Raw genomic sequence first — 23,562 nt, 5'->3', positions numbered from 1 at the left:
CATCCCAGGACTACTGTACACATGTCACTCATCCCAGGACTACTGTACACATGTCACTCCTCCCAGGACTACTGTACACATGTCACTCATCCCAGGACTACTGTACACATGTCACTCATCCTAGGACTACTGTACACACGTCACTCATCCCAGGACTACTGTACACACGTCACTCGTCCCAGGACTACTGTACACACGTCACTCGTCCCAGGACTACTGTACACACGTCACTCATCCTAGGACTACTGTACACATGTCACTCATCCCAGGACTACTGTACACACGTCACTCGTCCCAGGACTACTGTACACGCGTCACTCGTCCCAGGACTACTGTACACGCGTCACTCGTCCCAGGACTACTGTACACACGTCACTCATCCTAGGACTACTGTACACATGTCACTCGTCCCAGGACTACTGTACACACGTCACTCATCCCAGGACTACTGTACACACGTCACTCATCCCAGGACTACTGTACACATGTCACTCATCCCAGGACTACTGTACACATGTCACTCATCCCAGGACTACTGTACACATGTCACTCCTCCCAGGACTACTGTACACACGTCACTCGTCCCAGGACTACTGTACACACGTCACTCATCCTAGGACTACTGTACACATGTCACTCGTCCCAGGACTACTGTACACATGTCACTCGTCCCAGGACTACTGTACACATGTCACTCCTCCCAGGACTACTGTACACACGTCACTCGTCCCAGGACTACTGTACACACGTCACTCATCCCAGGACTACTGTACACACGTCACTCGTCCCAGGACTACTGTACACACGTCACTCATGCAAGGACTACTGTACACATGTCACTCATCCCAGGACTACTGTACACAAGGAATACAGTACATATGTGTCATATATCCCAGATACTGTACATATGTGTCATATATCCAAGGAATACAGTACATATGTGTCATATATCCCAGATACTGTACTTATGTGTCATATATCCCAGATACTGTATATATGTGTCATACATCCAAGGAATACAGTACATATGTGTCATATATCCCAGATACTGTACATATGTTTTACATATCCAAGGAATACAGTACATATGTGTCATATATCCCAGATACTGTACATATGTGTCATATATCCCAGATACTGTACATATGTGTCATATATCCAAGGAATACAGTACATATGTAACATATATCTAAGATACTGTACATATGTGTCATATATCCCAGATACTGTACAGGTATATCATGAATCCAAGGAATACAGTACATATGTATCATATATCCCAGATACTGTACATATGTGTCATGTATCCAAGGAATACACTACATATTTGTCAAATATCCCAGTTAGTGTACAGGTATATCATGAATCCAAGGAATACAGTGGATATGTATCATATATCCCAGATACTGTACATATGTGTCATGTATCCAAGGAATACACTACATATGTGTCATATATCCCAGATACTGTACATATGTGTCATATATCCAAGGAATACACTACATTTGTGTCATATATCCCAGATACTGTACATATGTGTCATATATCCCAGATACTGTACATATGTGTCATATATCCCAGATACTGTACATATGTGTCATATATCCCAGATACTGTACATATGTGTCATATATCCCAGATACTGTACATATGTGTCATGTATCCAAGGAATACACTACATATGTGTCATATATCCCAGATACTGTACATATGTGTCATATATCCAAGGAATACACTACATTTGTGTCATATATCCCAGATACTGTACATATGTGTCATATATCCCAGATACTGTACATATGTGTCATATATCCCAGATACTGTACATATGTGTCATATATCTCAGAATACAGTATTCATAACAACTGTCATCAGTATACAGTTTATTTCAACCATTCTATCCATCAAATGCAATATGCATGTATCATCCAACATATCCATGGAACACAATATTCAAGATGCCGTTACCTACATATGTCTGGAATATTGTATCACTCATCCATGTTATCCAACAATATGGTGGTCCTATGTACAGCTTGGGGTGAGTGAGTGACAGACTGACCCGGAGCAGGTATGACTCACCCCTGCTGGCCTCGGACTGTACACTGTGGAGTATCATGCAAGTGAGTGAGTGAGTGAGTGAGTGACCCACAGCAGGTGTGACTCACCTCTGCCGTGCCACATTCTTAACCTTCCTGACTTCGGACTGTACCCGACACTCAGGAAACCACCGACTCTGCCAGTCTCTGTGGCTCTCTCCCTGCTGGAGGGGCTGTCAGATGCCTTCTGTACGGCTCTGTACAGCTCTGTATTGTTGTCAGTGTGGAGTTTGCTCCTACTCAACCGCAGGGTCGTGAAAGTGCATGATGTCACAGAATTATTTCCTCTCAGGTCATGTGTTTGTGTGTGTGTGTGTTTCGACTGACATGAACTGTACACACGCTGAAGGCTGTCATTGATAACAGTGTTCTTGAATGGTGAGTTCAGGTACTTCACAACACAGAACATGTCAATATTAATCTTTTCATTTGTTCAATGTTGCTTTGACCTGTCACTGAAGGCTGTCATTGATAACAGTGTTCTTGAATGGTGAGTTTAGGTACTTCACAACACAGAACATGTCTCTATTAATCTTTTCCTGGTTCAATGTTGCTACGACCTCTCACTGTTTATGGCTCTTTGTGGTTGTTATGTTGAGAGTAGAACTGTTCATTTTCAAAGGCTGGTTAGAGTAAATCTCTTTGCTTATGACAAGGGGAGTAGGGAGGGTTTTTAGCACTCCCAAAGCATAGGATAATATGTCTCATTTTTAAGGATTCTCTGTGATACCAGAACTGTTTGGTATTTTAGTAAATCTGAAGAATGTAGAGCATTGACTTCACCGTACTTCAAGGTTCATACATGCTTGAAAGGCCTTGAATTTTAAGGTCCCTCTTTAAAAGCCTTTACTTTTAGTGTCAACCTTGAAAATCCTTGAAAATCACCACAATAGCTTGAAAAGCCTTGTATTTGTGTAAAATGACATATACTTGTTTTTAAAGTATCAAAAATTTATGGCTTAATTTAATTTAATTCATTTGATGTTTTTGAAACAAAATCTTGTTGGAAAATTAGTGGTGTTTACACTGCTTGGTATGCTGGAAATGTCTTTTGAAAGCCTTGAATTTTAGTGTCTCATATCTGTATGAACCTTGTAAGCATGCATGTTTATAGATGTTTTAAATGGATACTGATATGGATTATTGCATTAATTGGTAATTGTTTTTAATGATAACTGTCTGTTACTGTGTATGAAATGAATGTATTGAATTGAAAGCACTTATTTGGGATAGAATGTCCTGAGAGAAAAGATATGTACTTTAATTTGGCCTGATTGTTGTCCTGAATATGTTGTGTATTGTTTGGTTTAGTGGATGATGAATGCCACGTTTTCCTTGTGTTGCTTGGCTTTCATTGCCGAATGACAGGTAGTAACAATGGGTTTTGTTTTCAGGAAATGTTAATAATACAAAGTTACGGTAATAGAAGTTATTTTCCTGTTACTTAATCCTAGGATTATAAGAGAAAAGGATACAAATCATTTGTTAGACCAGTTCCTGTTTTTGAAATCATATCTCGACATGCATGTGTTTAGTGGTGTAGGAAGACATTGCTTTGCTAACATGGCTAATGATATTTTAGAACAAAATTTACTATTATTCTTCTCTCGCCTCTCCTCATAATAGGTCTTCAGCAACCCATGCCTGCCGGACTATGGCGATTATGCCTTTCGTAAGAGGTGACTAACGGGATCAGGTGGTCAGGCTCACTGTCTTGGTTGATGCATGTCATTGTATCGATCGATGCTCGTGATATCAATCACTGGATTGTCTGGTCCAGACTCGATTATTTGCAGACCGCTGTCATATAGCTGGAATATTGCTGAGTGCGGCGTTAAACAACAAACTAACAAACAAACAATCTCTCCACAGGTTTTCTTGGTAATAGGACTGAATGTGGTTTAAAACTAATTTCAACTTATTTAACGGCTGAGGATTTATGGGTTGTGAGCCTACATTTGCCAGGGATAGACCCAACCTCTAATCTGTTGGTCAGTTTTGTCATTCTAGTTAAATATACACTTGACATATTATGTGAATCAGTTTTGTGTGTCTTGGAAAGATAAAAATATCCTATGCAAAGGGGAGTAGTATATTTGTCCTATTTGTTTGATATTGTAAACTTGTCAGGGTTGGTTTTAGTGTCGATAAGATGGTTCAAATTGTAATGATACGATAAAAATATGTTCCTTGTTCTCAAGAGCACACTTAGAAATATCAATTTTTTTAACCATACCTTGTGGTAACGATCATTGGAAAAAAATAGTAATACACTTTCATACAAATAAATGCTACAAACACATGGATAATGATAAACATGTTAATGAACAGTGTGATTCACAAAAGATTGTTAAGTTAAAAAAAAAAAAGGGGGGGGAGACAGGGTTGCCCTATATACACAGAGTAGAAGACTCACATTTTTAAATATAAGTGCAACCCGATGGGTATTCTGGGTTAGAAATGGTCCCCAGCAATCCATGCTGGTCGTAAGAGGTGACCAAATGGATCGGATGGTCAGGCTCGGTAACTTGGTTGCGCGTCATCGTACTCCGATTGCCTGGAGCATTACTCACAATAGCAATCACTGTATTGTCTGGCCCAGACGAAATTTTATGTGCAGGCTGGGATCACATTGCTGGAATACTGCTGAGTGCGACGTACGTAACAAACAATCAAATATTAATGCAATATTCTTGAACGGACATTAAGCCCCATTTCACCTCAGCACCACCTTGACAGAAAGTACATTTGTGTTGCTGCTTGTTTCAGACGCACCGACAGTGACTTCAGTATGGAGAGCTACAACAACGACATGTCCAGCGAGTCCGAGTCCGAGACCTTGTCCCAGGAGGCCAGGGTCTACACAACCAAAACAGACTCGCCCAAAAAGGTCGGCTTCAAATAAGTTGAGAGAAACACAACAGCATCCTCTATATCTCCAGGGTTTGCATTTTTGTAAACCTACACTTACGCCTGAACATTTCTGGTGTCCCCCGCCGTGATGTTGCTGGAATATTGCTAAAAGCGGCGTAAAACCATACTCACTCACTCACTCACTTACCCCTGGATCCATTTACATGGTTTTCGGGATCTCAAATTATCCGCCCTTGATTTTCATTAGCCATTTTGATTGGCTATGCTACGGACTGATCAGGATGCAGTTTCAAGCCAGCCTCAATGTTGGGTTGCCGATATCAACAACATTGCGGCCAGCCCCATTGATAAGGATAGAGTTTGCAAGAAAGTCAACATTGAAAAACTGACTGACACGCAAAATAAAGCTCCCAAAATTCTTTTTGACGTGAAGGATGTCTGAAGTGGTGCCTTTTGCTGTTGTGGGGGCTAAAGTTTTCTGATGACTCTTGTTCCTTTTCTCGACGTTCGATTGATCAGTCAAAATGTTCATGAAAATCAAGGCCAGGTAATTTAAGATTGCAAAAACCATGGGAATGAATCCAGGGGTTACTGTAGGTTTACCGAAATGTGAGCCCTGGAGATATAGATAATGTAGCAACGATTGATTTGGGCGACTATTGTATTAAGAAATCCTGTCGGGATTCTAGGTCAAAATTGGTCCCAATCACCTTGCTTGAAAAAAGTGACCTGGATGATTGTCTGTTTTACCTGGTGGCATTGCTCATGCTGTCGCCCACTGGTTTATCAGCCTATTATGTCAAGGCTAATGGATACAGCTGGAATATTGTTGACATTGGCATAAAAAGACATCACTTGCTCGCATTTTTTAAGATGATAGGTCTGCTTACTAGATGTACTATGAAGATATATACCACTCGAAAGAAGTAAAATATTCATTATGTTACTATAGTTAATCTGTCATGGCATGTAATCTGAAAACATCGGTTTTCTTAACTTCTTTTGAGTGGTATGTATTAATGAAATTATTTTATTGGTATTTTTTTGTTTTCTCCTGATTATGAAACAATTGGAAAAATATTTGAAAACATAACCAGTATTTGAAGCCTGGATTTCGTCAAACGAGATAATTATGAAATTAAAAACTTTAAGAATGTGATTGAGATTGATTGTATATGACAGAAAAGATTTGCATTTTGTATATATTTCTGCATTCTGCTTACTTGATGGTTCAGTTGTCAGGAACCATGAACCATTGGCATTAAGTGCTCAATAATACAAAGAAATCTGAAACACACTTCTCATTGACAAAAGTAAATGCAAAGATTAAACAAGGGGAAGTAACTCTCAACAATTATGTTGATCCCCAACGAACACCTGTGAGCACATTCAACGTGTTTGTGAGCAGTTTTCATATACTGATGAGAAATTGGCCACCGCCTGTCTACTCTCAACATTTTGGCCCAAGACTAAGAGTAGATAAGCCAATTTTTGTTTTATCAGTTAATTCAACCAATTCTTTGTGTACTAGAAGCATCATAAAGGTCTATATGTACAGAGTTCCATCCCTTTGGGGTGCCAGAAACTTTTGATCATTAGTTTGAATCCCCGATTTTCGCTGATTGTTGACTTGGTTTGTCAGCGCCATTCCCATGCACGATGTGGTCAAACATTTTTTCAGGTAGGTTGATGGTAGGTTAAGTAGGTTGTGCATACAGTTTGGTGCCCGTTTCTAGAGTAGGTCTCCATGTTGTCATAACTGTCGTCAGGGAAACTGAGACTGTCTTTATGTTAGTGAGTGAGTGAGTGAGTATGGTTTTACGCTGCTTTTAGCAATATTCCAGCAATATCACGGCGGGGGACACCAGAAATGGGCTTCACACATTGTACCCATGTCGTGTCTTTATGTAATTAGGGTATGAAATTATTATTTCGTTTCAGGATTGATTTTGCTGATAATACTTGAGTTGGTACAAATGCAGTTTGTGCCAAAAATATTTGTGTCCACTGGCCAAACTTGGCCACAAGCATAATTTTCTGTAGATATTGATTTTTTTTCCCCTAGTACTAGCTGAGCTTACTAGAACTAACAAAAGTTTCCGAGGCTTTGGACTAGTGGCTAACGTAACAGACTGAAAATGTACAGTGCTGTTTCATGGACTTTCGTCCAACTTGCTTGGATTGCCTTTTGTCCCAATTATGACGTGTAATTGAGTCGTGTTTGTCCGTCGTTGTAGATGGACTCAGTTTCTATCGTGAAGGGGGAACACAGGCGAACTGCAAGCCACGACAAATCCCGAACACGAACATCATCCGTATCTTATGATTCCCAGAATCCTTCATCTGCTTCCGAGTCGTCAGGCGATGTGGTGTCAAAACGTGTTCGGCGACACAGGATCCCGGACAAACCCAACTTCAGCCTAAACTTATGGAGCATAATGAAGAACTGCATTGGTCGAGAGCTGTCCAAGATCCCCATGCCTGTAAGTACTAGTTTACCCTCCCGGAGCTGCAGATAAGCTGCATATTTGCATAAAATACCCCCAAAAATATTCAAAAGCTAATTACTTTCAATTAACTTGCGTACAGAAACACATGTATTAAATGACAAACTCAAATGTATAAAAACAGCATACGTAAAAACCCAATGAAGCTTTTTCAGCATGCGTACAACAGCTAATTTCTGAAACACTATTATGATCTTTTTTACTTTCCGAGTCAAGCCTATATTTAGAACCATTATATAATCTAAAACATTTATTTCATTTTTTTTTCAAGACTCAAAATGTTTACTCTTTGGGGAAAAACTCCAAAGAGTGATGAATAGATGAGTGAAAAAATATTGGTTACCCAATGAAAAATGTAATAGCCCAATTAAAATAGAAACCGTCGAGTAAAAACTCAATTACTCAGAAAGTTTTCTGGAGCTCTGCCCTCCGTCATCTTGAGGATATACGTCTGCCCGGACTCGGAAAGTCAGAGGCTCAACCCCGTGGCAGCATTATACAGAGAGTTACAAGATGGTATCCTGTTGTCGCTCACCATTAAGGAGATGAAGGGGGCACGGGTGGCCCAGTCGTCTAAGGCGCCGCGATTCGCTGTGCAGAGTTGCGTCCCTTGGCCACGCCAGAAACCTAATGATTGTGGGTTCGAATCCCAGTTCGCTTCGATTATGTTTCTAGGTTTGTCAGCACCATACCCCTGCTCGTGGGTTTCACCGAAGTGGTAAACGTCTGGGACCTGCATCACTTCGGGCTTTCCTCCCACATTAAGCTGACATGTCGTGATATACTTGGAATACTGTTAAAAGCGGCGTTAAACCCAACTCACTCACTCATTAAGGAGATGAAACAAGGACTGGTCAGCTCAGAGTCAGTATATTGTGTCTGAGTAGGGTATCCTTGTTAAACTGCAGCATGGTATCTCAGTGGGCTACTCTGCGGAAATTGTCACTAGTCCTATAGTCCTTGCCAAACTGCCCAATAGTTGTGGTATCAGAAGGACTAGTAGAAATTTGCAATTTTTAAGGGTTTTGCTATATGTTATCATTATGAGGACTAGTGTTAGTTTCTACCGCTGGGGCTAGCACTATAAAACAAGCATTAGTCCGGACTAGTACAAGCAGCCACACACACACACGTGTGCATGCACATCGCTATATAAGTGCAATAGTCTTGAAGGTAACAACGTGAAACCCCATTTCACCACCTCCTTGTGTTAGCTGTGTATTGTCAGTACAGGTTTGTGTACGCTCTGTGTCTCCGCCACACCTGTCAACCCCTCATCATGACAATGTGGTAGATTTGACTTCAAAATGGGGTAGATTTGCCTCCAAAGGGGGAGATTTTTAAAATAGTGAAGATAAGATAATTTCCACCTTTTATTTTTATTATTGTTATTAAGAAAACCAAATATTTTAAATCAATAGATAATTAATAACTTCTTATACGTACAGCTTGCTAAATTTTCGTTTGCATTTTCCTCCTCCAAGAACAAACCTAGCACAATCTACCCATATCACTTTCGTTCAAAGATCATCTCAGATAAAAACAAACAGATATTGAAATTTAACGATTGGTAGCTTGACCAGTTGACAACGTTTTCAATCCGCCCAGTTGTCAGCCTTAATGTTAATCATGGGTTGAAACTAGAAACTGAACTACAAACAGCCATATGTATTTACGAGTAGGAACATAAAGCGACCAAACCTGTATTGACAATTTCAGTAGTAATTTCAATAGTATTGCAATTGTATTAGACCAACTCTAAGGCTTGATAATTATATTTAACCGAGATAATAGAAATGAATAAAGTATTACTACCAATCTCAAACACGGCCATTTTCCTCTCTGTAGCAACTCAAACCAAAGGGAGGTAACTCTAATCCTAAGTAGTCATAATCTTTGCTAACCAGCACACAGTCAGTTTTGAAATTGGCATAATTTATACTTTTTTTATGTCTTATCACAACTATTGAAGCTATTGATTTTTAAGCATACTATTGACAATACTATTTGCATCTTTTATTTCCTATCGAGGGCAAATAAATGCAATAATCGATAGTTTGACATATCGTTACACTCCTAGTGATCATGTTCCAGTGTGTGATTCCTGGCACTGTGGTACAATGGACTTGTGGTTGTATTGAGATTACTGGAACATTTCTGATACTAAAATAACACCTAAATTGCTCACTTCTTCAGGTCAACTTCAGCGAACCCCTGTCCATGTTGCAAAGACTAACGGAGGAGTTTGAGTACACGCACTGTCTGGATATGGCTGCGCGGTGCGAGGACTCTGCTGAACAGCTGGCCTGGGTGGCCGCGTTCACGATATCGGCGTACGCCACCACTCTCAGTCGGACAGGCAAGCCCTTCAACCCTCTCTTAGGGGAGACCTATGAGTGTGACAGGATGGACGACCTGGGATGGAGGTCCATTGCAGAGCAGGTAACTCCTAGATTTCTGTTACTGTTGTCCTCCTCCACATTCTGAATAACAACTTGTATGCAAATTTCTGGCCAGAATGGTTCCAAGTATCTCATGCTTGTTGTAAGATCCAACTAATATCATGATCGTATGGCCAGTGTCTGTGACTTGGGGGGCGGTCGGGTAGCCTATTGGTTAAAGCGTTCGCTCGTCACGCCAGAGACCCGGTTTTGATTCCCGACATGGGTACAATGTGTGAAGCCCACTGTGATATTGCTGGAATATTGCTAAAAGCGGCGTAAAACCATACTCACTCACTCACTCTGTGACTTGGCTGCTTGAGTGTCATTGATTGTGATATTTTGGAGTCAGACTATGATAGTAACCACTATTCTGTGTACTATTCAAGCCACACTGGCTGTGATTCCAACACCCTACAAAGTTAGAATTGGTCTTCAGCAGCCCATGGTTGCTGAAAGAGGCAATTGACGGGTCGGGAGGTCAGGCTCACTGACTAGGTTGAAACACATCGTATCCCAATTGCGTGGATTGATGCTCATGATGTCAATCATTTGATTGTCCTGTCCATTCTTGATTATTTACAGACCGCTGTCATATAGGTAGGATATTGCAGAGTGCTGCGATAGACAAACAAGCAAAAACTTTGATTAAAACAGTGAGGCTCTGTTTCCAGGTGGCATCTTTCGTTCTATTTGTATCGGTTTCCAGACAAGCAGGTTCAGCATGTTGATGTGTTTGTGTGCTGCAGGTGTCCCACCACCCGCCCACACTGGCTGTGTATGGTGAGGGGAAGGAATGGAACTTGTGGCAGGAGTTCACCATGACCAGCAAGTTCCGCGGCAAATACCTGCAGATTATACCCATGGGTGAGTGCAGCAGCCTCTTAGCATAGAAACTATGCAAGTAGAATGCTTTTCTAACCATTAAAATATGGGATTAGTTGAATTCAGGTTCGCAAGTAGATCTCATTTGTGATTATGTGGAATTGGCCTGTTAAACAGCATTTGAAATTGGCACTAGTCCTATAGTCCTTGCCAAACTGCCCAATGGTAAAGGTATCCTAAGGACTACTAGAAATTTGCCCTTTTTAAGGGTTTTGCTATATGTTATCATTATAAGGACTAGTGGACGAAAACTGTTAGTTTCTAACCCTGTTAAAGCTTCTAGGCTTTGTGAGAGGCAGTGTGGTAGGCTAGTGGTTAAAGCGTTGGATCGTCACGCTGAAGATGCGGGTTTGATTCCCCACGTGGGTTCAGTGTGTGAAGCCCATTTCTGGTGTTCCACTCACTCACTCACTCACTCACTCACTCACTCACTCACTCACTCACTCACTCACTCACTCACTCACTCACTCACTCACTCACTCACTCACTCACTCACTCACTCACTCACTCACACGGCTTTGTGAAAGTATTGATAAGAAAATTTGTTATATAATGCAAAGATTTCGGCCATACTCATTGGCTGGAAGGAGCCTGTTCCATACCCTCAATTGTCTGGTCCAGACTGAATTATTTACAGGCCAGTGTCATGGGTGATAGTACTGACAATACCGTCATTCGTGTTCAGGCATTGCCCACCTGGTGTTTCCCAAGAGCGGCAACCACTACACGTGGCGCAAGGTGACGACGACGGTGCACAACATCATTGTTGGGAAGCTGTGGGTGGACAGCCATGGGGAGATGGACATCACCAACCATCAGAATGGGGACAAGTGTCATCTCAAGTACTCTGCTTACAGCTACTTCTCCAGGGATATACCCCGGAAGGTGAGTAGTGGGATGAGTGGGTCGCTGTTATTCCCTGCAAGTTGGGTAGTGGGATGAGTGGGTCTCTGTTATTCCCTGCAAGTTGGGTAGTGGGATGAGTGGGTCTCTGTTATTCCCTGCAAGTTGGATAGTGGGATGAGTGGGTCTCTGTTATTCCCTGCAAGTTGGATAGTGGGATGAGTGGGTCGCTGTTATTCCCTGCAAGTTGGGTAGTGGGATGAGTGGGTCGCTGTTATTCCCTGCAAGTTGGGTAGTGGGATGAGTGGGTCGCTGTTATTCCCTGCATGTTGGGTAGTGGGATGAGTGGGTCGCTGTTATTCCCTGCAAGTTGGGTAGTGGGATGAGTGGGTCGCTGTTATTCTCCACAAGGGATAAACAAGATGGTGGTGGGTCCCTGTGTTATTCCCCATAAGGGGATAAACGAGATGGTGGTGGGTCCCTGTGTTATTCCCCATAAGGGGATAAACGAGATGGTGGTAGGTCACTGTGTTATTCCCCATAAAGGGATAAACGAGATGGTGGTCGGTCCCTGTGTTATTTCCCATAAGGGGATAAACAAGATGGTGGTCGGTCACTGTTATTCTCCATAAGGGGATAAACGAGATGGTGGTCGGTCACTGTGTTATTCCCCATAAGGGGATAAACGAGATGGTGGTCGGTCACTGTGTTATTCCCCATAAGGGGATAAACGAGATAGTTGTCGGTCCCTGTGTTATTCCCCATAAGGGGATAAACGAGATGGTGGTGGGTCCCTGTGTTATTCCCCATAAGGGGATAAACGAGATGGTGGTGGGTCCCTGTGTTATTCCCCATAAGGGGATAAACGAGATGGTGGTGGGTCACTGTGTTATTCCCCATAAGGGGATAAACGAGATGGTGGTGGGTCCCTGTGTTATTCCCCATAAGGGGATAAACGAGATGGTGGTGGGTCCCTGTGTTATTCCCCATAAAGGGGCTAAAACAAGGACTGGTCGGCTTGCGGCATACACTATAAATGGGCATCAGTCCGGACTAGTACAAGCAGCCACACACACACATACACGTGCATGCACGTCGCTATATAAGTGCAATTATCTTGGACGAGACGTAAAACCAAATTTCACTCACCTTTCTGATCCCGACTCACTGTGTTTCCAGGTTTCGGGTGTGGTGACGGACGCGTCTGGCAAGCCAAAGTGGGTGATGACAGGGACATGGGATGTCCAGATGGAGGGGGCCAAGGTGCTGCATGTAGAGGAGTCCAACAAGGGCAAGCCGGTGTTCGAAACAGGCCCACATAAAGTCATGTGGAAGGTTAACAAACCGATGTACGTATAGTTTATGATATTTATGATGCGCCAAATCCACACCCTAAATCAGACAGTGCTACAATATTACCCAGGTCATGTCAAGCAAAGGTTGTTGCTTTCATAAAGCTGAGTTTCTTTTTAAGAGTATCATGTCACAATATATAGTGGGGGCACAGGTGACCAAGTCGTCTGAGGCGCCGTGATTCGATGTGCAGAGTTGCATCCCTTGGGTAGCCACAAACCTATGATTGTGGGTTCGAATCCCAGTTCGCTCGGATTATGTTTCTAGGTTTGTCAGCACCATACCCGTGCTCGTGGGTTTCACCGAAGTGGTAAACATCCGAGACCTGCATCACTTCGGGCTGTCCTCCCACATTAAGCTGGCACGCCGTGATATAACTGGAACAATGTTAAAAAGCGTTTTTAAACCCAACTCACACACACTCACAATATATAGTGGCTGTTTATACTGTATTACAGTGCCTCTATCATGGAACACAGTCAAAAAGATGTGTACCATGGGAATTTCTGGTTAGAATTGGTCACCAGCCACCATTGCGTGTTGTAAGAGGCTACTAAATGGATTGGGTGGCCAGTCGTTGACCTGACTGATTGCATGTCATTGTACCCTTACAGCGTCAGGGGTTGCTCATGACATCAGTCACTGGAATGTCTGGTCCAGCCCTGTTTTTTACAGACCACAATGATATAGCTGGAATGTGGCATTAAACAAAAAACAGTACTGAAGATTTTCAAAGCCAACTCCTTTGAAAAGGAATCCTATCTGGGGAGAATGCATTTGTTAAACTTCAATATTTTGGTATATATAGTTTATCATAGTGCTTGGCATAAACACAATGTTAAACTGTAGAGATTTAAGGGTTCTCTAGACTAAAAATGCAGTATTTTATTTGTGTCCAGATGACTAGGGTATCCCAGTCCAGATATTGAAACAACTATGATATTGTTCCACCTCAAGACATCCCTCTATTCTTTGCTGGGACTGCCTTAGTGGTCCATTGGTAGAGGACCTGCCCGGAGAGCAACAGGTTTGGGGTTGATTCCCAGTCATGCCATACCAATAGACGTTAAAAGATGGTACTTGTTGTTAACCTGCCTTGCTCTTGGCTTTAAGGGCTAAAACAAGGACTGGTCGGCTTGGAGTCAGTATGCTGTGTCTGAGTGGGGTATTCATGTTGAAATGTGGCATGGTATCTCAGTTGGCAACACTATAAAATTGGCATTAGTCTGGACTAGTACAAGCAGCCACACACATGCACATGCATGCACGTCGCTATGTAAGTTCAATAATCTTGAACGTGAGGTTAAACCCCATTTCACCTCACCTCACCTCACCTCACCTCACCTCACCTCACCTCTTCTTCTTTGCTGCTCAGAGTGGGATGTGAGAGGATCTACCACTTCACACAGCTTGCTATTGAGATGAATGAACCGGAGGAAGACGTTGCTCCGACAGACTCGCGGAACCGACCGGACCAGCGGCACATGGAGAATGGCAAGTGGGACGAGGCAAACCGAGTGAAGATCCTGTTGGAAGAGAAACAGAGGGCGTCCCGGAAAAAGAGGGACAGTGAAGCAGAGAAGGCCAAGGTTGAGGGTGTGTATATTGGGCTGGAGTAGGCCATGAGTGGCCTAACGAAACTGCAAAAGAAACATCACTTCATGAAAATAATTTATGACATTTTCCAATTGAAATTATCAATACTTTTTTGGGAGGTATCTCATTTTTTACATGAGTCTGTTTCCAAACTAAATGTTAACGGCCAGAGGATACGGTTAAGGATATATGGGTCTCCAAAACGTGAGTAGGCCATGACTGAGTAGGGGTGTTGGGGGTTGAGTAGGCCATGACTGAGAAGGAATGTTTGGCTTGAGTAGGCCATGACTGAGTTGGTATGTTGGGCTTGAGTAGGCCATGGCTGAGTAGGGCTGTAGGATTTGAGTAGGCCATGACTGATTAGAGGTGTTGGGCTTGAGTAGGCCATGGCTGAGTTGGGATGTTTGGCTTGAGTAGGCCATGGCTGAGTAGGGCTGTAGGGTTTGAGTAGGCCATGACTGATTAGAGGTGTTGGGCTTGAGTAGGCCATGGCTGAGTAGGGGTGTTGGGCTTGGGTAGGCTGTGACTGAGTAGGGCTGTAGGATTTGAGTAGGCCATGACTGATTAGAGGTGTTGGGCTTGAGTAGGCCATGACTGATAAGGAGTGTTGGGCTTGCATAGGCCATGACTGATTAGGGGTGTTGAGCTTGAGTAGGCCATGACTGATTAGGGGTGTTGGGCTTGAGTAGGCCATGACTGATTAGGAGTGTTGGGCTTGCGTAGGCCATGACTGATTAGGAGTGTTGGGCTTGCATAGGCCATGACTGATTAGGGGTGTTGGGCTTGCATAGGCCATGACTGATTAGGGGTGTTGGGCTTGCATAGGCCATGACTGATTAGGGGTGTTGGGCTTGAGTAGGCCATGACTGATTAGGGGTGTTGGGCTTGCATAGGCCATGACTGATTAGGGGTGTTGGGCTTGAGTAGGCCATGACTGATTAGGGGTGTTGGGCTTGAGTAGGCCATGACTGATTAGGGGTGTTGGGCTTGAGTAGGCCATGACTGATTAGGGGTGTTGGGGGTTGAGCAGGCCATGACTAAGGGTGTCAGGCTTGAGTAGACCTTGCCTGAGTAAGGGTTGTCTGGGCTAGAGTAGGCTCTGACGGACAGGAGCGTTTGTAAATCAGTAAATGTTTAGCCTCAGGCATGATCTCTGATTGTATTTATTTGTGAATGATGTACCTGAACGTGTGTTGCAGGTATGGAATCTAAGGTGTACGAGCCCAAGTGGTTCCGGAAGGAGCTGGACAGCACGACCGGGAGTCTGATTCACACATACACAGGGGAGTACTGGAAGTGCAAGGCAGAGCAAGCCTGGGACAGGTGCCCTGATATATTCTTGTGATAGTCACCCACCCGGGGGACGTAACTCTGACTTGCGAATTTGAGCAACTGGGAGATAGTGATTGTTCTTCCAATAATGAGGATATCAGCCATTGAATCATGTAGCCAAGGGTCACGTAAGGGGTGATGTAGACGTCGACGTCGACACAGTCTGCAGCCACTCCACAGACGACGGCGTGATCACAGTCTGCTGCAACAGGGAGCTCTGTGATAGGTTGGCCCCTGTGATGTCACTGCCTTCATAACAAGCCATTGTGGATGTTGATACCTTGTGAAGTGTCTAGCTCCAGCGTTCTTCATACAAGTTCCATAACTTATATGGAGACAAGAGAATGATACAAGAATTGTATTCTGATAATGTTTGAGCAGGTTCAACCGTAGTTATCTCAGAGTTTAGCTGACTGATTATCTTGTATTGCATGGTTATACCACTATAGATTGGTAAGAAGTTTACTCCATGTAAAAGTAATGAATTGATAAAATTCAGAAAATGTTAAAACAGATGAAAAGAGTTGACAGCCAATAAAAAGGAGACTATTTCATGAGACAGGAGAAATAAGTGAGTTACCGTATTCGACGTTATAAGCGCCCGCTGTAATAAGCGCCCAAGGCGATATTTGCTTATATATTGGCTAGTGAACAATCCCAATTATCACCCCTTCCGATTAATCAGTGTACACAGGACATATTTATTTGTGTAAAATATGTGTGTTATTTGCATCCTTAATTATGGGCAATTAAATTCTGGAAAAATATATCTGTTGTATATAAACATTTCAGGCTGTCTGCATAAATTTACGATCTTTCAACTCTGTTGCTTTTCACCAAAATATTCTAATTCGAGCCCCCTATTTCTAATTTTGAGGGCGCCCTGGGTGCTTGTTATGTTGAATACGGTAATTACAGACCTTCCCTTACTGCCTAGGATAGCCTAGTGGTTAAAGCAGTCACTTGTCATACCGAAGACTAGGTTTGATTCTCCACATGGTTACACTATGAAGGGTATGCCTCTGTCATGATATGGATGGAATATTGCTAAGAGCTTTATAAGACCATATTTTATTCACAAGCAGTATATATAAAGGGTTGACTTGAATTTATACAGTATATACATCAGATTCATGCCAAACTGAACTGACATTGTATGAGAGAGAGAATGTAATGAAGTTTGTACCCCTCTTCCTGAAATTGGGAGAATTAAGAGGAAATGTCAGTTCCTTGAATGCATCAGTTGTGATGCTCCCTGTCCGTGGAAAGCCCTAGTGGGCACAAAGACAGTCTCAATGGGTAGACAGGCTTGACGTATGGAGTAAGACTACTTTATTGTTTCTGTGTGATGTTTTGGTACCAATGCCCACATGGGTACAATGTGTGATGCCCATTTCTGGTGTCCCCCGCCATGAAATTGCTGGAATAAAACCATACCCATTCAGTACCAATGTTAATACCTTCAAATTGCTTGATAAAGGTATTAGCATATATACTGAAATGGTACTAAAGCATTTAAAATGACACTTTTGAGAGCTTTCTAAAAACATTTTCACAGATCCGTAAAACCTGGGGTTTCTAGTTGAATTTAGGTGGGTACTGGTACCCTTCAAATACTTTTATTAAAGTTTTTAGATTTACTTACTTTGCCATCTATACACTAATGCTTGTGTAAGTACAATACCAACAGAAGTACAGTATTCAAAAGCTGTAATATAAGTACTGCATAAGTATATATACTATTACTATCTTCTTTTGACAGGGTTAATCAGATATGTCATTCTGTTTAAATACACACTTGACATGAGAATCGGTTGTGTGTCATGAAAAGATAGAAAATATCCCTATGAAAAATGGAATAGTGATACATGTATAAGTAAAGAGTAAAGTACAACAGGATTTCAATATAAGAACAGGTTTGGTACATACGAGTATGTATGTGAGCTCCAGTTAAGGATTTTAATGGATGACATTTTATGTTCAAGTTTTGTCTGGTACTATTTATATATGGCTTCAGTACAGACAACAAGGTGGAAATATTCAGCACAGGTGTGAAAACAGACAAACCTTTAGGCTTAAAAAAATAAAAGAATTGGTTCTCAGGTAATGACTTTTGAAAATATAGTGCAGGCAGGTGGTCGATTTTTTTGGCTTGCTTGTTCAAAGTAGTATGTAACCAAATAAACAGTTGTGTACAATCAGCCTGGGATAGTGCCTCCCTATGTAAACAAGCATACAAACTCCGATTGCCGCCATGACCAGAACACCAGATGCACAGTAAAGCAGTGCGTATGTAAAGGGAAGTAACTGCGTGCTGTATTTGGATTGCATTGTTTTTAAGTATAAGGATTTAAAAAAAAAATTAAATGAAAATAAAAACGAAACATGCTGCAGAGAAGCAAGACTATTATTTTTTTTAAGCCTTAGATATCAGTTGTAAGATATGTGAAATAACTGTATAAATAGTAATATGTTGAGTACAGTAAACCACGGTTATAACGAACTCGAAGGGACCACTAATTTTACTTCGTAATAACCGTAGTTCGTTTTAAGCATATATACGACATTTATACAACAAATGGTCGGGACTGAAAAATAAGTTCGTTATATCAGTCAGTTCGCTATATGCGTGTTCGTTATAACCGTAGTTTACTGTAGTAAGCCTAATTATTGGCCCAAGAATCCTTTTTTATTGTGTGAGTGAGGTCAAGGCTATGACTTGTTTTTACGACTTGGAAACGTGAAAACCCTGTGTAGAAACACCCATCTTACGATGACCGGGTTACGTGTTCACCCCCTCCAGATGAAGTGGTACTCTTTAATCCGACATCGGTTTGTACTGTTTGTCATGCACTGTGTGTGTGTAAAGAGCTTGTAGATACAGGGGTATGTTACCTGGCCTCCAGGCCTGGAAGTGTGTATGTATGAGACTTCTGTAGCACTGTGGTAGTCACAGTGTATTTGTTATGTACATAGAATTCAGAGTGACACTTTGTTGTAGTCATCTTAGTGTACAGATGTCCGCCCAGCCCCGCCTCTTCCCCCCTGGACCCGCCTCTTCCCTCCTGGATTCGCCTCTTCCCTCCTGGACCTGCCTCTTCCTTCCTGGACCCTCCTTGACCCCTGCCTAGTCCCTCCTGGACCTGCCCCTTCCCTGTTTGACCTTACCTTTTCCAACTGGACCGCGCTCTTCCCTCACCCCACGACAAAAATATGTCCTGGTCACGCCCTTAGACAAACCTTCTGCCCTGGCCATAGCCCTCGATAAACCTGCCCTGACCCCACCCACTATGCCCCGCTGTCCTGACCCCGCCCACTATCCTGACCCCACCCACTATGCTACACTATCCTGACCCCACCCACTATGCCCCGCTGTCCTGACCCCACCCACTATGCCTCCACTGTCCTGACCCAACCCACTATGCCCCGCTGTCCTGACCCCACCAACTATGCCCCGCTGTCCTGACTCCACCCACTATGCCTCCACTGTCCTGACCCAACCCACTATGCCCCGCTGTCCTGACCCCACCCACTATGCTACGCTATCCTGACTCCACCCACTATGCCTCCACTGTCCTGACTCCACCAACTATGCCCCGCTGCCCTGACTCCACCCACTATGCTATGTTATCCTGACCCCACCCACTATGCCCGGCTGTCCTGACTCCACCCCTTATGCCTCCACTGTCCTGACCCCACCCACTATGCCTCCACTGTCCTGACCCCCACCCACTATGCCCCGCTGTCCTGACCCCCACCCACTATGCCCCGCTGTCCTGACTCCACCCACTATGCCCCGCTGCCCTGACTCCACCCACTATGCCACACTATCCTGACCCCACCCACTATGCCCCGCTGTCCTGACCCCACAGACTATGCCCTGCTGTCCTGACCCCACCCACTATGCCTCCACTGTCCTGACCCAACCCACTATGCCCCGCTGTCCTGACCCCACCCACTATGCCCCGCTGTCCTGACCCCACAGACTATGCCCTGCTGTCCTGACCCCACCCACTATGCCTCCACTGTCCTGACCCAACCCTCTATGCCCCGCTGTCCTGACTCCACCCACTATGCCCCGCTGTCCTGACCCCACCCACTATGCTACGCTATCCTGACTCCACCCACTATGCCTCCACTGTCCTGACCCCACTGTCCTGACCCCACCCACTATGCCCCACTGTCCTGACTCCACCAACTATGCCTCCACTGTCCTGACTCCACCCACTATGCCCCCACTGTCCTGCCCCCTTGTGGTAGTTGTTGCTATTTATCATGTGTGTAGAATGTGGTTCGTGCAAACAGCTGCTGTGATAATGTTGTGACCATAATCCTGGATGAAGTCTCACGACTAGTGCTGGAGTTCAACATTCAAGTCATTCTGACAACCTGTATAACTGTCACATTATCAGATAATCAATGCTGCTCTGCTGTATAGCACTGTTTGAGAGACTTCCTTCACTGTTCCCAGACTCGTCCAGAAAGGGATATTGGTCCTGCTTCCTGTCTGCATGCATTACTTCCCCACTAGATGTCACTGTTGTAGCAAGAGGCTATGTTATGCAGTCTACACACATGCAACCTTAAGTGTTAGATGGTGTAATTTAGTAGACATAATATATGTATGTATGAGGCTAGTGTGTAAGATATATCTCCTGCTAAGGGAGGTAACTTGCTTTTTCTCCTGGAAAGGGAGATAACTTGTTTTTTCTCCTAGAAAGGGAGATAACTTCTTTCCCAAGGTCACTGTGTGATACTGCTCTTAGCCCTGTGGGCCCTGATCTGCTTTAATACCTGTATCCATGTTCTCACACACCAATGTGGCAATTTATTCACACAGATTCTGTGAATGGTCATTTTCTCACACACATGTATGATGGTTTATTCGCACAGATTCTGGTCAAAAGTTTACAGCTTGTTCTCAGAATCCGTGACAGTCAATTCTGGTCTCCAAATCTGTTACTGTAAATGAATACAGGTTGTATGTATGTAACTGATTGGGTGACCACTTGGTATCAGTGATGAATGTACATCAAGGATACTCTTGATTATGTAACGATCATGTAGGATATGATTATAATATGATCATTAGGGACTGGTCACTTATTATAGGAGGTTTCGGGGCAGGGGATGAGATTGGAGGGGTTGGGTGTTTGCCAAAATTTATCAAGGGGGTTTGGGGAGGGGCATTAAAAAAATTTCTTGGGTGTGTGTGATAAATGTTACATAAAATAGGATAAATATATTGTTTCCAAAGACCAATCCCCATCCTCCATTAATAAAATGACCAGTCTGTTGTGATTTCTGCCATTGTAAAGAAATGGACTATGAAATGTAAGTCTTAAATCCATTACTAGACCGCTGTAAGCAGCTGTATCATGACACTATTGACATTGAACAGTTCATAAGTAGTTGATATATTGTCGTATCAACTGCCACATTTCTACGCTAGTCGATTCGTGTGGGATCCAGTGACAAACCTCGATATTATTCTATGTCAGTGTAGCCCTGTATGGTGGTAATGTTGTGTTTTATGTTAACCAATATTTGCCAAATTTGATACCATTCATGTTTGCTGAAGAAATACTTATGGCATCTCTCTATGGGAGATAACTCCAGTCATCAAAAATATCATTGTGTGACGTTATGCAAGTTCCTGTGTGATATCACACATATCATACTGGTTTGCTGCCTTTTTTAGCATCAGAAAAATATTACAATCTGTATGAATTGTAATAACAGGAGATTTGCAAAGTGATTTTTTATAAGCTCCTGACTGAGTGGAATTGAATTGCCCTTGATTTTACAGGTATTATATGATTTGGCATTATGGAATGAACTTCCTAGATACTGAGAGACTTGCGGGTCATTTGTATACTCTTCAACATCTGTAAGGAAGCAGTCTGACCATGAACATGCTGATCCCTAGCATATGTTGAGTAGTATAGTCACTATTTGGTTGCCTTATATTTCCTGGACACACTCTCTGTGCATAAGGGACAAAGCTCCTTGAATGTGGAGCTATCACTCAGCACATCTGTATATAGCTGCATGTTGTGTCATTTCCATTGCCTGTTCATAGTCCAACTGTTCATAGTCCAACTGTATCAATCACACAAACTGAGTGGTGGAAGCTGGATTCACCTTGCGGGTTATGCTGAAGACATCTGCTTGCTGTGTATTAAAATACAAGAGCTGTCTATGCAAGGACTTGTACACTCCTACTCCAAGGTTCCTGATAGCCAGGTTATGGGAATTCAGACCTTTGAGCTTCAATTCTGACATTGAGAAATTTGTTTGCCCTATCGATGAGATGATGTTGACGTCATCAGAAAAGTCAGGATATATATTTTGACAAAAATGGTGTTCACCGAATGAGCAGAGCTCAGAATGTGAAGCTGGTCTCCCACACTCAGCACTGATATTCCGGATATGCTTGGTATGTTCAGTCCTACTGGAGAGTACGAAGAGACTCATGGTATGCACCACACACAGCTACTAATGTGCATGTTGATTCCCGATGTGTTCCAGCCACTGCTACAGTTATGGAGAGGTTCTTGGTATGCTCCAAGCACTGTTATGGGTATTCAAGGAGGTTCTTGGTATATTCCATGCACTGCTACAGGTACACAAGGAGGTTCTTGGTATGTTCCAAGCACTGCTATGGGTATTCAAGAAGGTTCTTGATATGCTCCGAGCACTGCTACAGTTATTGAGAGGTTCTTGGTATGCTCCAAGCACTGAGACAGGTATAAAGGATCATGGTATGCCCTAAGCACTGCTATGGGTATACAAGGAGATTCTTGATATACTCCAAGCACTGCTACAGTTATTGAGAGGTTCTTGGTATGCTCCAAGCACTGCTAGGGGTATATTAGGTTCCTGGTATGATCCAAGCATGGGTCTACAAGGTTCCTGGTATGCTACATGCTACATTGATATTCCTGATATGCTTTAAGCACTGCTATGGATGTATACAAGGAGAGTCCTTGTGTATCCCAATCACAGCTATTGGAATATGGGAGGACATTCCTTTATGTATCCTGTAATGAGCTTGGATTAATGATTTGACCCTGGCACAAGTGTTCGTGTAAATGAATTGATTCCAGATAAACCCCATACACAGCTACTGGTGAATATGAGGAGATTCACACTATATCCAATACACAGTTACTGGTGCGTATGAAAAGATTCTCGATTATTCCACGCAGCTACTGGTGTATACAAAGAATTTCTCACTATATCCAATACACAGTTTCTGGTGTATATGAGATGATTATTGATATGTCCCACACAACTACTGGTATATGCGAGGACATCCTTGCTATATCCCTCATATCCACCAAAACCTGAGTTACCAGTGTATGTGATGTACGAATGTCTGTAAGCTTCTGGTTTGACCTGTACCACGTGGTGGCCCATGCAAGTCCAGCCTGTTTATGTAGTGTGTGCTGCCTGATCGTCAAGGTGTCAAGCAATATATGGTCCCTGAGGGAAAACTTGTTAATGAGTAAATTCATCACATGTACTGATTGTTTGTTTTTATTTCTTAAAATATGGATCATGTTCCGGATACTACAGGATGTGGAGCCCAGAGCAATTCACAATCTCAGAGAGGGACATGAATTAAAT

General features: G+C 42.9%; 1 protein-coding gene across 2 annotated transcripts in view; it reads left to right on the top strand.

Annotated features, from left to right (window-relative positions):
* The window catches only part of LOC124140204 (oxysterol-binding protein 1-like), a 58,733-nt gene extending 35,275 nt beyond the window's left edge, over nucleotides 1-23,458 (top strand). The window contains exons 6-13 of one of the 2 annotated variants that reach the window (XM_046507628.2): nucleotides 4,869-4,989; nucleotides 7,307-7,456; nucleotides 9,677-9,922; nucleotides 10,671-10,788; nucleotides 11,492-11,691; nucleotides 12,829-12,998; nucleotides 14,378-14,598; nucleotides 15,798-23,458. In XM_046507628.2, the coding sequence (XP_046363584.1) occupies nucleotides 4,869-4,989; nucleotides 7,307-7,456; nucleotides 9,677-9,922; nucleotides 10,671-10,788; nucleotides 11,492-11,691; nucleotides 12,829-12,998; nucleotides 14,378-14,598; nucleotides 15,798-15,943 (1,372 nt within the window). In that variant the 3' untranslated portion in view covers nucleotides 15,944-23,458. Of the gene's footprint in view, nucleotides 1-4,868; nucleotides 4,990-7,210; nucleotides 7,457-9,676; nucleotides 9,923-10,670; nucleotides 10,789-11,491; nucleotides 11,692-12,828; nucleotides 12,999-14,377; nucleotides 14,599-15,797 lie in introns of both variants that reach the window. The other variant, XM_046507627.2, reaches the window with a different exon arrangement.
* Nucleotides 23,459-23,562: the final 104 nt, after the last annotated feature.

This window comes from Haliotis rufescens, unplaced genomic scaffold, assembly GCF_023055435.1.
Source record: "Haliotis rufescens isolate VD_foot unplaced genomic scaffold, xgHalRufe1.0.p SCAF_15, whole genome shotgun sequence".
In the NCBI taxonomy this organism is placed as follows: Eukaryota; Metazoa; Mollusca; class Gastropoda; order Lepetellida; family Haliotidae; genus Haliotis; species Haliotis rufescens.
This window is presented reverse-complemented; position numbering and strand designations above follow the sequence as displayed.